This window comes from Actinia tenebrosa, unplaced genomic scaffold (genome assembly GCF_029948245.1).
Source record: "Actinia tenebrosa isolate PJP-AT-01 unplaced genomic scaffold, QUT_ActTen_1.0 PGA_scaffold5__44_contigs__length_20552954, whole genome shotgun sequence".
Taxonomy (NCBI): Eukaryota; Metazoa; Cnidaria; class Anthozoa; order Actiniaria; family Actiniidae; genus Actinia; species Actinia tenebrosa.
Genome location: NW_028292582.1, coordinates 1,243,964 through 1,255,894, shown reverse-complemented (window position 1 = coordinate 1,255,894; position 11,931 = coordinate 1,243,964). Strand labels below are relative to the sequence as shown.

Genomic DNA, 11,931 nt, shown 5'->3' with positions numbered 1-11,931 from the left:
TTGGGTAGGTAAGAAAGTGCTCAAAGAAGACTTTACTGAAGACCCAAGCAAGAGCCTTGCAAATTTTGCTAAGATGACCGCTGCCGTTGGCGGGGCTATCATGGTAAAGGATTACCTACGTAAGGAAAAGTACCTGCCCAATATATAAATGGCTAGTTTAATCGCAGACGGAGTTATTGCAGCTTTAGCATTCACTGGAGCTAATTATGGTGGTCAGTATTTGGATAGATTAGTCAGAGGCGACAAAAGCGGAGAATTAGCCGCCGAAAGGAAGAGACACGACTTAGCGCTGGAAAAGTATCAAAGGGACGTGGCAGCTTGGAATAAAAAAAGACAAGCTTACAGGGATTGGTTGGACAAGAACTACCAAGACAAGATGCAGGCAGACACGAACTTCGAAAATACAGAATACGCCTTTAAACTTTATGCGCAAGCACACCCAGCGGCATCGACGGGGTTAAAAAGGCCTCAGTTTAAGAATTACTATCAGCCTTCTAAGAAACAAAAAGACAATGAGTTGGTATTCGTAGGAGTTGCAGGGCTGGCCGGAGGCGTAGCTTTGGCGTACTTAGTCTAAGCTACGCTTAGCCTCTAGTGGCGCCTTTGGCGCCTACAATATAATGATCGTCTTTTTGGAAAGCGATAAAAATAACTTTACCACTTATTTAAATCCCCCCATCAAAGCCCATAAGGTTAGGCTGGTTAGTTGTTCTTTGTACAATTCTTGGTATAATTTAGTCAATGCCTTGGTCACCGTACTTAAGGCGCCCCGGCAAATATCAAGGTGAAATGCTACCTGATGGACATTACACGCCAATCACCCTTGCTAAGGAGCTCGCCAAGCGCGGTTATACTCTCACCACAGGATTGCCGCACGAAATGACCCTCAAACATAATATGCCAAATTATTCAGTAACTTTTGGAAAATTTGACCCATTGGGTTCATTATTATGTGCCTCGGGCAAGACAATTACCGACACAGCCATACCCGTGAAATGGAAAGTCGCATCCTCTTACGAAGTCTATTGCGACTTGGTCCATAGTTACAACAATGGAGAAAAGTCTTCTCTTACGTCCAAGTTTCTGCCCAAAGGTAATCCATCTGACCCAGTAGAATACACTCCCATTTCTTTGAGCTATGATTTGTCTAATTTGGTAGAAAGCATAAACATCACCATTAAAGTGGACGGAGAGACGGTGGATTTTAACGGACGTAAGATCAATCTCGTCCTGGAATTCATATAATGGGCCGCGCAGAGGACAAACTTAAAAGGATTTACTATGGGCCTGAAGGCTATTGGAAAGGAGCGTCGGCCATCAAGAAACTCGCGACCGCGGCCAGGGTATCAGAAGAAACGGCTAAGAACTGGTTAAAAAAACAAACCCTCTGGCAGGTTTATCTTCCCGTGCCCAAGTACATTCCCAGGCCCAGCTTTACCGTAAATGCCCCCAATGAAGTTCATCAGGCGGATTTGATTTTCTTACCACACGACAAAGTGAGAAGAAAGACCTATAGATACGCTTTGACCGTAGTTGATATCGCAAGCAGATATAAGGACGCCGAACCCATAACCAGCAAGGATTCTGGGGAAGTCGCAGAAGCCCTAGGTAGGATTTATAAGCGCGTCTTGAAATGGCCTAAGCTGCTGCAAGTGGATGCGGGGACAGAGTTCATGGGCGTGGTTACTAAGACCCTGAAAGACCACAGCACTAAAATTAGGAGAGCCGAAGCTGAGTACCACAGGGGTCAGAGCATTGTTGAAAAATTCAATAAAACCTTGGCCGAGCGTCTCTTTGGATACCAGTATTGGAAAGAGCTGGAAGATCCCTCCAAACGCAACAGGGAATGGACTCAGAGGCTCCCCCAGGTCGTCGCGGCTTTGAACAACGAGGCGGCCAGGGCTACGGGAATAAAACCCAAGGATGCCATAAAAAAGAAACACGTGGAACACAAGTCCTACGTCAGAAGTTCGAGGGCGGTCTTCCCCCAGGAAAAGAGATTAGGTGATGTCACGGTTCGATATCTCTATGAGCCGGGTGAATTAGAAGGAGGATCCAAAAGAGCTACGGATCCTAATTGGTCTTTGGAAACTTACCAGATCCGAAGTGCGCTAGCTAAGAAGGGTCAGCCCATCTTGTATTATCTTCATGATGGTCCCACGCGTGGGTTCGTCAAAGAAGAACTGCTTATCGTGTGATTACCAAACGCGTGCGTGTAAATTCCGTCGTCGCACATCCAGCGCTTGCCGTCGAATGCTGACAACGACACCTTTTCCTGGGTAACGCTGTGTATTTGGTGGCGATACGATCGTAAGGAGTTCATGTTGTGGCGCTGCGTCTTTTGGGTATTCAAGACATCTAAGTAAGATTGGTGCGTAAGTTGCTTCTTAACTACGTACTTTTTTACGCCTTTTGCCTTCTTATCTGCGCCGTCGCTCTTTAAGACGCTGTACATCTTTGGCTTTAACCCAACGTACTCTACAATTGGCCTGCCAAGCACCTCATCCTTCATCTTTCCTATGACTTTCTTGTTCTTAGCTGAGTAAAGTGGGTGGTCTTTTGGGTAGCCGGACGTGTCGTATTCGTCAATGTCTTCAAGGCAGTCCACGTAAACGTCGGGGGTTTCAATCTCCATTATTAGTGAGTCTGTGTCGGTGTACAATAAACGACACTTGTCACCGTACTTTGGTTTTAATTTGTCGTAGTAAAACTCATACATGAGCAACTTAGACAGCTCTAACACTGTGAAGCCGGTGTAAACGGGCTTGTTAAGGTAAAGGTTTGCCTTTTTCATGTGAATTACATAGACGTTAAGCATGTCTACGTAGCGTACGAAGCCTGGCTGGGATACATAAGACTCAGCCTCTTCGCGCGTATTTACGATCTTTATCGAAACCCGCTTGCGGATGTTCTCCATTGTCTTACCAAACACTGAGTTGTTCATAAGCTTAAACAGGTTCTTCTCAAAGTCGTTCTTGGCTGCTGTGCGCTTTTGCGTGTTAAAGTCTATGTAAGGCTGCATCCAGGGCTCTTGACGGAACTTTAATGCGCGGTGGACCTTCGTTACGCGCATTCCGTGGCGCACGTAGAATTGTAAGTTGCGGTAGTGAACTACGTACTTCGTTTTGTTCATTAAGTTCATAGTAAGCTTGCGGTATGGTTTGTATGTGGGGCAAAGTTTCTTTTGTAATGGGGAGAGTTGTTCAAAAGGTATCTCAATCGACTCTGGCGCTAATGGGTAATCGTCGTGAAGGTCGTGTAAGTGTTCTGGGTATTCCAAATCCACCTCAAGGATAAAGCCCTTGCGGCTGTCGGGTCTTATTTGCATGTAAAACTCCGGTTCGCGTGGCTCAGTCCATTCAAAGTCGCGCACTGGAGAGTATTGGGACATCGCCCAGCCGTAAAGGTTGTTCGCATCTAGGTAAAATATGTAGGTTGATGGTTTCTCGGGGTCGTGCCCCTCAACTTGTAGGTTATTGGCGCGCGCAAATCGCCTCGATGGCCCACAAACCCCACCGCGAATTCCGTCCTCCATAAATCTGTACATCTCGTAATCTGTTAAGAGGTCTAATTGGGCGTTCGTGCTCTTTAGCAGGGCACTCCAAGATAACCCAGGGGCAGTGTAGAAGTTTGCTGGGTCTAATCCATAGTAAGACATTGCCATCTTCCGAAAGCTTTGAAATACGTCGGCTAATAAGACTACATCCGAGAGTAGGTAGACGTCGTGGTAATCTCCCATGTTTTTGCAGTCGTGCTTCTTCCAAACCTTCTTTGCGTGCTCGTACTCTTCGTCTGATATCCCAGCCTCGTTTAGGGAACTATAGAAGCACTCTTTCGGTGGTAAAGGCTCTTTAAAGCGCTCCCAGGAATCCATGTATTCGTAGGGGTAAACTCCCTTGCGCTCTGCCTCGTAAAGGTCTGAGATTGGTGAATCTTCGTTATACTTAGCTAGGTTCGCTAATGAGTCTGCCATAAATTGTTGGAAATCTAAGAACTTTAATTTACCAATTGTCACAGACATGTACCGCTCCTTGTTATTCGGTATGCACTTAACTTCGTGGCCGTCAACGCCCTGTAAGAGAAGGTGGGAATCGTATCCGCGAAGGTTGTGAAAGAATACTGGAATATCCATGTTTGGGTCAATCTTGTTGCGGCATCTCCAATGCGCTGCGCCTTTGTACACCCCGGTTAGTTCACAGTGGTCTAAGACTTTATCTACGTAGAAGTCTTCCTCGAAGGGCTTTTTACAGTGAATGCAGTGCGTGGTTGGCTTTCCAGCCTTCTCACCCTTGCGTGCGTACTTCCCGCACTTGGGGTGTGCTTCACCAAGGTAGGCGCCGTCGTCTGACCAGCACTTCTTAACTCTCCGTCCGAATTGGAGGAGATTATGCTTGCATACGTGGCACGTCATTGACTTTGCGTACGCGGCCTGCTCGGCCTTGGATAGCTTTGGTTGCTTTGTGGTGCGTAAGCGCTGTCTAATGTCCTCTTCCTCCTCCTTAATGGCTTCTAGGAAGAGTGCGGCCGCATTCTTACCACGGTATATGACTGGGTCGTCTGCTTTACCGTCGCTGCGCACTACAATGTAACCGTAAGAGCAAATCTCGTGAAGGCCTTTACGCTGCGTATTGCCTGATTCTTGGTATTCGTCTGTAATTATTGCCTCGAAATCTGCGTAAATGAAGTAGGGAACTTTGCTTTGTCGCTTGAAATCCTCGTAGAATAAGTCTTTATTTGCTGGCATTTGAATACGCTGTTCAACTTCCTCTACGCCACGGCAGATTTCATCGTGCTTTTTTAAGGCTTTTAAGTCGGGAAAGGGAAGCAGGCAGGATTCGCAGAAGAACTTCTTGCACTTATGCTTGGTATGTCTGTAAAATAATCGACTTAGGTTCTTAACCCAGGAATAGTGACCGCCGTGGTAAAATAGGTGAATGCGCTCTCCGGTGTGCTTTGACAACATTAGTGGAACAATGGTCTCTTCCCGGTCTCCATAAACGTTTATTGCTAGGTCGTTGCGCTCCTCAAAGTCTGGTATACAACTTAACTGCATTGGAAAGGAAACGTCAGTCCAATCTAGGTCGTCTGTCGGGTAATTACTCGTGCGCGCTGTGTTTTTCTCAACTGGGTATAAGGCAGACCTAATTGCCCACTGGAAGCATTTATTGTCGTCATTCTTAACACTTACGATTGCTTTCTTTCGCTCTATCCAGGCTGGTAAAGGTACGTAAGACCCACCTCGAATTGGTACGTACCGCGCCATGCTTATTTTCATCTCCACTATTTCGGTTACTGCCCATCCCGATCCTTCTCTGGTGTAGTTTGAGAGTGTCTCTAACATATCCTCAAGGGCAGTCGACAAAATCGGTGCTAGGTTAGTAGACTGTAGTGCTACTAATGACTTGGAGCGTAGCCAGACCGTAGTTTCGGTGTCATCACCCTTAATTAAGTCTAGTTCTACCACAATGCTTGCCTTCATCGCACCCAATTCCTTAACTCCCTTCGCTAAGATCTTCCTTCTTCTCTCTCTGGTCTTAGACCAAAACTGTCTGAGGTCAACTTCTCCTGCGCCGGGTATGGAAACGGTGTTGAAATTAGATCGTGACTCCATATATAATAGGAAATATCTTATACCTTATATGAGGTCGTCGTAGTCGTATGTGCAACTTTGACAATGCCAATACAGTCTCACACGCGTCTCAAACTCCTTTCTACACAAACATTCGTAAGACTTTTTGCATTCTTTCATTTGCATTGACAAGTGCTTGGTTAGGTCAGCCTTCCTTTTGAATTCCCTCTCACATCGTTCGCACTTCATAATATATGTTAGCATATTTAATGGCATTCGTTGGTGGCCGTATTCACGGTCTCAAATGGGTCGTGGATGGCGGGAAGATCCCGTAATCTCTTGGTGGAATAACCCCCGGGCCACGTTGCTCTTAAAACCCGAATGAAACCGGGGCGTATGCTTTTAAGGCGGGTTATTTCGGGGTGGTGTGTGAGTTGGGACCCCCAACCCCTATACTACTTATTTTTTCCTAAGAATAATCATACAGACTTTTTATAAACATTTGAAAATGTCGTCGGTGAACTGTCAGCACTACAATGATGACGAATTATACAGCTATGCTCTTCATTCTATTCAAATTATATATAGATATAAAAAGATATAACTAGCTAAAAACCAGTGTGATATATTTAAGCAATAGAAAACTTTTTCTGTGTTTACATAGCCTGATAGCAACACGAGGGGAGGTTGGGAGAATTCCAGACAGTTATACAAACCCGAGACGTAGTCGAGGGTTTGCATAACTGTCGAGAATTCTCCCAACCCCCCGAGTGTTGCTATCAGGCTATATAAACACAGAGGAAAAAGTTTTCTATTGCTTTTATAAAATAGATACAAAGGGAAAGCATTACCACTTGCAAGAAAATAAATCTTTATTTGAATTTGATTCTCATATCAAAATACGAATTCTCCATACATCACGAACTTCGATCGTTAGCCAATCAAATTTTGTGTAATAAACGCCAAGGAGGCAAATGTGAAGCGAGAAAGAATCGCTAGCTATTTTAAACATTTATCATTCTAAAACTTTAAAACAAATACAAAGAAATGTCCAAAGATTGAATAGAAATCTTAATAAAAGATTTCAGAATTGATTATCTTTACGAAAGTGATCAAAAGTGGATAACAAGTGTCACTATGAATGGAATTCTCGGTTGAAAGAAACGTGGTTTTGCTCAATTTGACAGCGAGAAAACATGGCAGCGAAGTTGATTGTTTCGTCTTGCCTCGAGAAGATATTTTGTGGAGCTGAAGAGCTATCGCTGGAAAACGTTTGAAGCTGCTGACTGTTTCCTTGAAATACTTGTATTCTTTATCGGGCGGTGCATTTAAATCATGAGAAAACACGTCGTTGAACAACCGCAGCTGTCCTGACGGAGGACGTGTGTTGTAGCTCCTGAGGGAATTCTCTTTGCGGTGACCAACGAGAGATTGTCATGATATTACGATCAGAAAGACCTGCATGAGACCACAGGGTTATGCCTGTGGCGCTGACCCAAGTCAAAATTTGGAACTTCGTCTTCAAAATACTTTTTTGGGGGCGTTTTTTTCCTCCAAAGAAATTGTAAATTTTTAATTTTTGAACTTGTACCGGGAAAACAAGGACGTTGTGACGTCACAACTGTGTTTATATACCCTCATGCAAACATGGCTATCAACCAATCACAGCGTGCGTACTATTTAATTTATTTTATAAAACTATATATAACTAGTATAGATATATATAGTTATCGATCTTTACCATTCCTCATATCGCAACGTTTCAAAGAAACGTTTCTAGTATTAAGATCCATGCTTTAGCTGGATTCAAATGTACAGAGAATTTGTACATATACTAGTTGAAAGCTTGACGTTCACCACATATTCTTCTGAATCAATGGGGTGTATAGGCCCGAGCTTCAAAATTAGGAAAAAAGCACACATTCGACGAAAGTTTGAAGTTAAAGGAGGTTAACTTTGAGATAAAAGGTGAAGAAATGATAATCACATTAGACTGCGTTTACACGGTACCGGGCGAATTTTTAACCTGTTAAAACTTTGACCTGTACATTCCGTTTACACAGAACCGTCTCTTTAAAAGTATGAAAATACAAACCTCATTCAAATTTGCACGGCTAGGCGTACGAGCTCTATTCGGATAGCTCAGCCACCCGTGAACGTAACCCCAAAACGTACAACTTTAAAAATTCGTCCGGTGCCGTGTAAATGCAGCTTTTTATTCAATTTAAGATGGAATCAAACAAAAAAATGTTTTATGTGTCGAATGTTTTTGCCATAGACTTTCCATCCAAATTTATACACAAGTTGCATTAGTACTAGATGATATGATTCTGAAAAATTCAGAAACACCAGCTAACACCGTACATGAGAATGAGGAGACAAAAGCCAAAAATTGAAAATAGCACTGATTGATTTTCAGCCGTAATAAAGTTAACACTTACAAAAATCTTAAAAATAAAATAAAAATTCAGCTAAATTGACGCACTAGTTTTGCGAAGCGAGCGAGAATGAAAATATCCAAAATTAGATATGAATTAGTATGGTTCCATACCACCTTAAAGGTTGATTTTTGTTATGAATCTGTTAGGTAATTCAACATAGCAAAGATGTTTAGCAGATTAATATCAGACTTGCTCTTTATGTTTTAAACTTCAGTAAACTTTGTACCCATCTGTTAATCCTTTAACTATTTGTTGTACTTCTTTGCGTCTTCCTTTTGTTGATAAGAAAGTTGAATACAATAATGAAGAGCTCAATGACTTCAGCTATAGAGAGAGCGGAGACACCAATCCACATCCCCAACTGACCACCAACATTGGATATTATGTCCTGAAACTGAATGAAAAAAATATACCTCACAACTTAAAGGGCAAAAACACAAAATTCAGGGGTCTGGGGCCAAGTTTCAAAAATGAAAAGCAAATGTCCCAAATATTTTGTCATGATGATTTGACTTCCGAGCATCAAAAACAGCCGTGAAGGGCGGCGCATTAGGGTCTCATAACCCATTTGTAATAAACACAATGCAATGACGGTTTACTACCTACATTGAAACGCTAAAAACATCATTATTGTACCTCATATTTTGGGGTTTCCTCTACGTGAGCATAGTCCAGATCTGCATAGTACACGTGTAACTCTATCAAATTATCCCTATAAAATAGTTGTATGCGTTTTAGTAAAGTACAGTTAATTAGACATTATTGTTCGTGATCAAATATCTCCCCATTACTGACCACGTGTCAACTGCAAGAGTGTCACTTCTTTGTTTAACGGATGCGCATGAAAAGCCACATGAATATGGTATAACTCAAACGAAGAATCTTATTTTCTAGAGAATGGCACACAAAAAATTTGAGAGGACCAATTTGGCCCCAAAGAGCAATTCTGGCTTTTTCAAAGTAGTTGTATTTTAGCCCAGGCAAGGGCTAAAATAGAACAATGCAATGTTGGCCCCACAGAAGCCATATTGGTATGGGTCTATCAGTACTGTTTTGCCCCCCTCAACTAGGCCAAATCAGGAGAAAAATCCATATAAGGAGCTACAACAGTCCCAAAATCAGAGCTAAGAAATGGCCCCTACCGGTATTGCCACAATAACCCTACTTAAGGAGGGCACTATAAGGCCAAACTTTTGGCCCCATTTTTGGGGCCAAAACCGCCCTTTCCGATTTACTGTGCAGGTGGTCTATCTGTGATGTGAAGACTGATTGCACCACAAGGAATAAGCTCTATTGCCTGAAAATATGAGGCACAGTTATTCTGCTACATACTGCAGATGCGCTAAGTCTAGAGTACCTCTACCTTATTTCGGTGTCTGTCATGCCAGTCATGTTATCCCTTTTAAGGGTTTCATTGAGTCTTTTCTGTAAAATCCAAATATATAGTGGGAGGCTGATTATCATCATGTAATACTCATTAGCTCAAGATATAGCGAACTACTTGGTAATTAGACGAATGAAGTTTTAGATACGGTAAGTTTACATTATCCTTAAAATTACATGATCTTAAAAACATATATTAGACACAAATGATATAAAATAAACAAAATTATAGGAAGTGATAAAAAAAGATGGATTTGAACCCTTGAAATAATTAGTTACTGCTCTATTAGTAGTATAGGGGATGGGGGTTCCAGCGCATCGACCACCGGAGGATTACCCGTCTAAAGTGAATTCCTCGATTCGTACCGCGATTACCCGCATCCCGTGTTTATGTAGTTAAATATGTTAGTCTATATATGGAGTGCGAAGAATGTAAGAGAACTTTTAAGAAAGAAGTGGACTTTAGAAGAGTGTATAGAATCCCATCGTTTCGGCAACCATTTTCGGCTACCTTTCTACTCCCACACAGGCATTCCTCGTAGGCACAAAGTAATATTTTTTTTGTGTCCTCGGTTGTGGTAGCAAGGGTGTCCGCCAGAATGACGCCCTTTTCTACTCCTGCCAGGTAGTATTTTTTGTCCACCAGTATCGGCACCCTTTGCAAGGGAGGCGATTCACCTCCCTTCTACTATCTACGCCGCGGTAGCTGCGCCAAAGTGGCTACGTAGCCCGGTATGCGAAGTCTGTAGACCGCTATAGTAGCCCAAAAGCTTCTACTACTATATATAGAAGATGGAGGAGCAAAAGAGTATTTCGACTACATTGCAAGAGATGGGTATACGGGCAAAAAGTAGGCTACTAGCACATTTGCTGCTGGACAATGCCTGCGACGGAAACCTGCTGCCAGACATATCTAAGTGCGACTACTTGCGGGGCAACGAAGGACCAACCAGTCTGCAGCCGCTGGAAGGATTGCCTCCTTTCGTAGACGATGTGTTTGTCTATGGTTTTGTTTCCGAAGAGAATTTGTATGGAAAGAAGCTGCTTTGTAGGAATGCGAAGGCAATAGTCTCCAAGATATCCATTGCAGCCACGGAGACATTTGGGGTGTTCCTACCAACCAGCATAGTGCACACGTGCAGGCAGGGAAACATAGTAGACCGCGTCTCCAATATGACAGCCAAGTGGTCCAGTTTGCAAGGAGAACCCGCCGCGGTATTCGTAGCCAAAGTAGACACCTCGGAGTTGTCCATAGAAGCCGTAGACGAAAACATTTCCAAGTTTGCTAGGCTGCTACAAGCACACGGATATGGAATATACTCCGTGGACTACACACAGGATTTCTCCGGAACTTTGGATAGAGCTGCATTGGTACGTCGTTTGCGGGAGTTGGGATACGTGCCGCAGCATAGTGGCGGTTGGCGCAACGGTACGATTTTGGAGAACACGCATGCTGTGGGAGAACACGTTTGCACTTGGGTAGAAGACGGAAAACGTACGAAAATATACAACAAAATAGTCTCCAACTTCGAAGCCGGAGAAGTGCAAAACCCAGTAGGCGCAAAGTTGGCAGAGTACGTGGATTGTCCGAACGAGCATCTTAGGAAGACATTCCTGCACCCAGATGTGCAGGCGAGAGGATGCAGTAGAGTGGAAATATCCATCTACGGCAAAGACTTCTCCAAATCCCACACCAACGCTATTGCGGAGACGCTAGAACCTTTGCAGGACATATTCGTAGTACAGCCGCCAAAGAACATGTGGTTGGCTCTCGCAGAACACTTGGATAGATGCTGCTGCATTTGCTGCGAAGAGACGGGAGAAATATTCCTAGCGTGGTACTGCAATTTAAGAACACGGCGCATAGCCGGTGTGCGAGTTCGAGGCAACGAAAAGTGGGAACAATGCGTACTTTGGACGATAGCAGAGTTTGGGTTCCGAAAATGTCCTATATTCCGCGTGGATATCCTAGGAACAGACCCGGTGGAAATAGCTCCACTGCGCTGCTACACGAAGGACTCCCCAACCATACTAGCGGAGTCCAAGTTTCCCACTCGAGTGCATGCAAATGCACCCGCCATTGCCACGATGCTACCCCCAACGGAACACGTGGAGTGGGTTTGGCGCACAAAGAAGGCACAAAGGATCGGAGTAGAAAAGAGTCCGTTCGGCATTTTGGAAGTGCCTTCCTCCCGCAGAATATCCTTCCTGTCCAAAAGAAAACGACAGCAAAGATTGGAAGACATACGGGACGATTTGGAAGGCGACGAGTGGGTAGAAGCTACAAAAAGATACCACGCAGAACTGTCGGAACAAAGGCAGTCCATCCTGCGGCAAAAAGAAGAAGACAGGAAGGCCATAGAAAAAGAGTTGGAAAAATATAGGAAAACATTGGATAGAATGTCCAGAAGGACAGACAATCTACGTAGACTGTTCTTTGGAGAGGAAAGCCCGTTTGGCCCAGAGACGCCTAGGGCCAAAGTGCATAGGATGGACCAAATACCTGCAGGAGACTACAAGATACTAGGATATGCGATC

At 43.8% G+C, this 11,931-nt stretch overlaps 2 protein-coding genes across 2 annotated transcripts; both read right to left on the bottom strand.

Moving 5' to 3' along the window:
• Positions 1-2,198: 2,198 nt before the first annotated feature.
• On the bottom strand, positions 2,199-5,611 carry LOC148906266 (uncharacterized). Its single transcript, XM_089037712.1, has 2 exons — positions 2,400-5,611; positions 2,199-2,358 (listed from the first exon to the last, which is right to left on the bottom strand). Exons 1-2 carry the CDS (start codon positions 5,609-5,611, stop codon positions 2,199-2,201), a joined length of 3,372 nt encoding a protein of 1,123 aa, XP_088893838.1.
• Positions 5,612-8,210: 2,599 nt separating this feature from the next.
• LOC116294645 (FMRFamide-activated amiloride-sensitive sodium channel-like) lies at positions 8,211-9,508 on the bottom strand. Its single transcript, XM_031702283.2, has 3 exons — positions 9,374-9,508; positions 8,647-8,722; positions 8,211-8,404 (listed from the first exon to the last, which is right to left on the bottom strand). The coding sequence occupies exons 1-3, from the start codon at positions 9,475-9,477 to the stop codon at positions 8,252-8,254; spliced, it is 333 nt and encodes a 110-aa protein (XP_031558143.2). The 5' UTR covers positions 9,478-9,508; the 3' UTR covers positions 8,211-8,251.
• Positions 9,509-11,931: the final 2,423 nt, after the last annotated feature.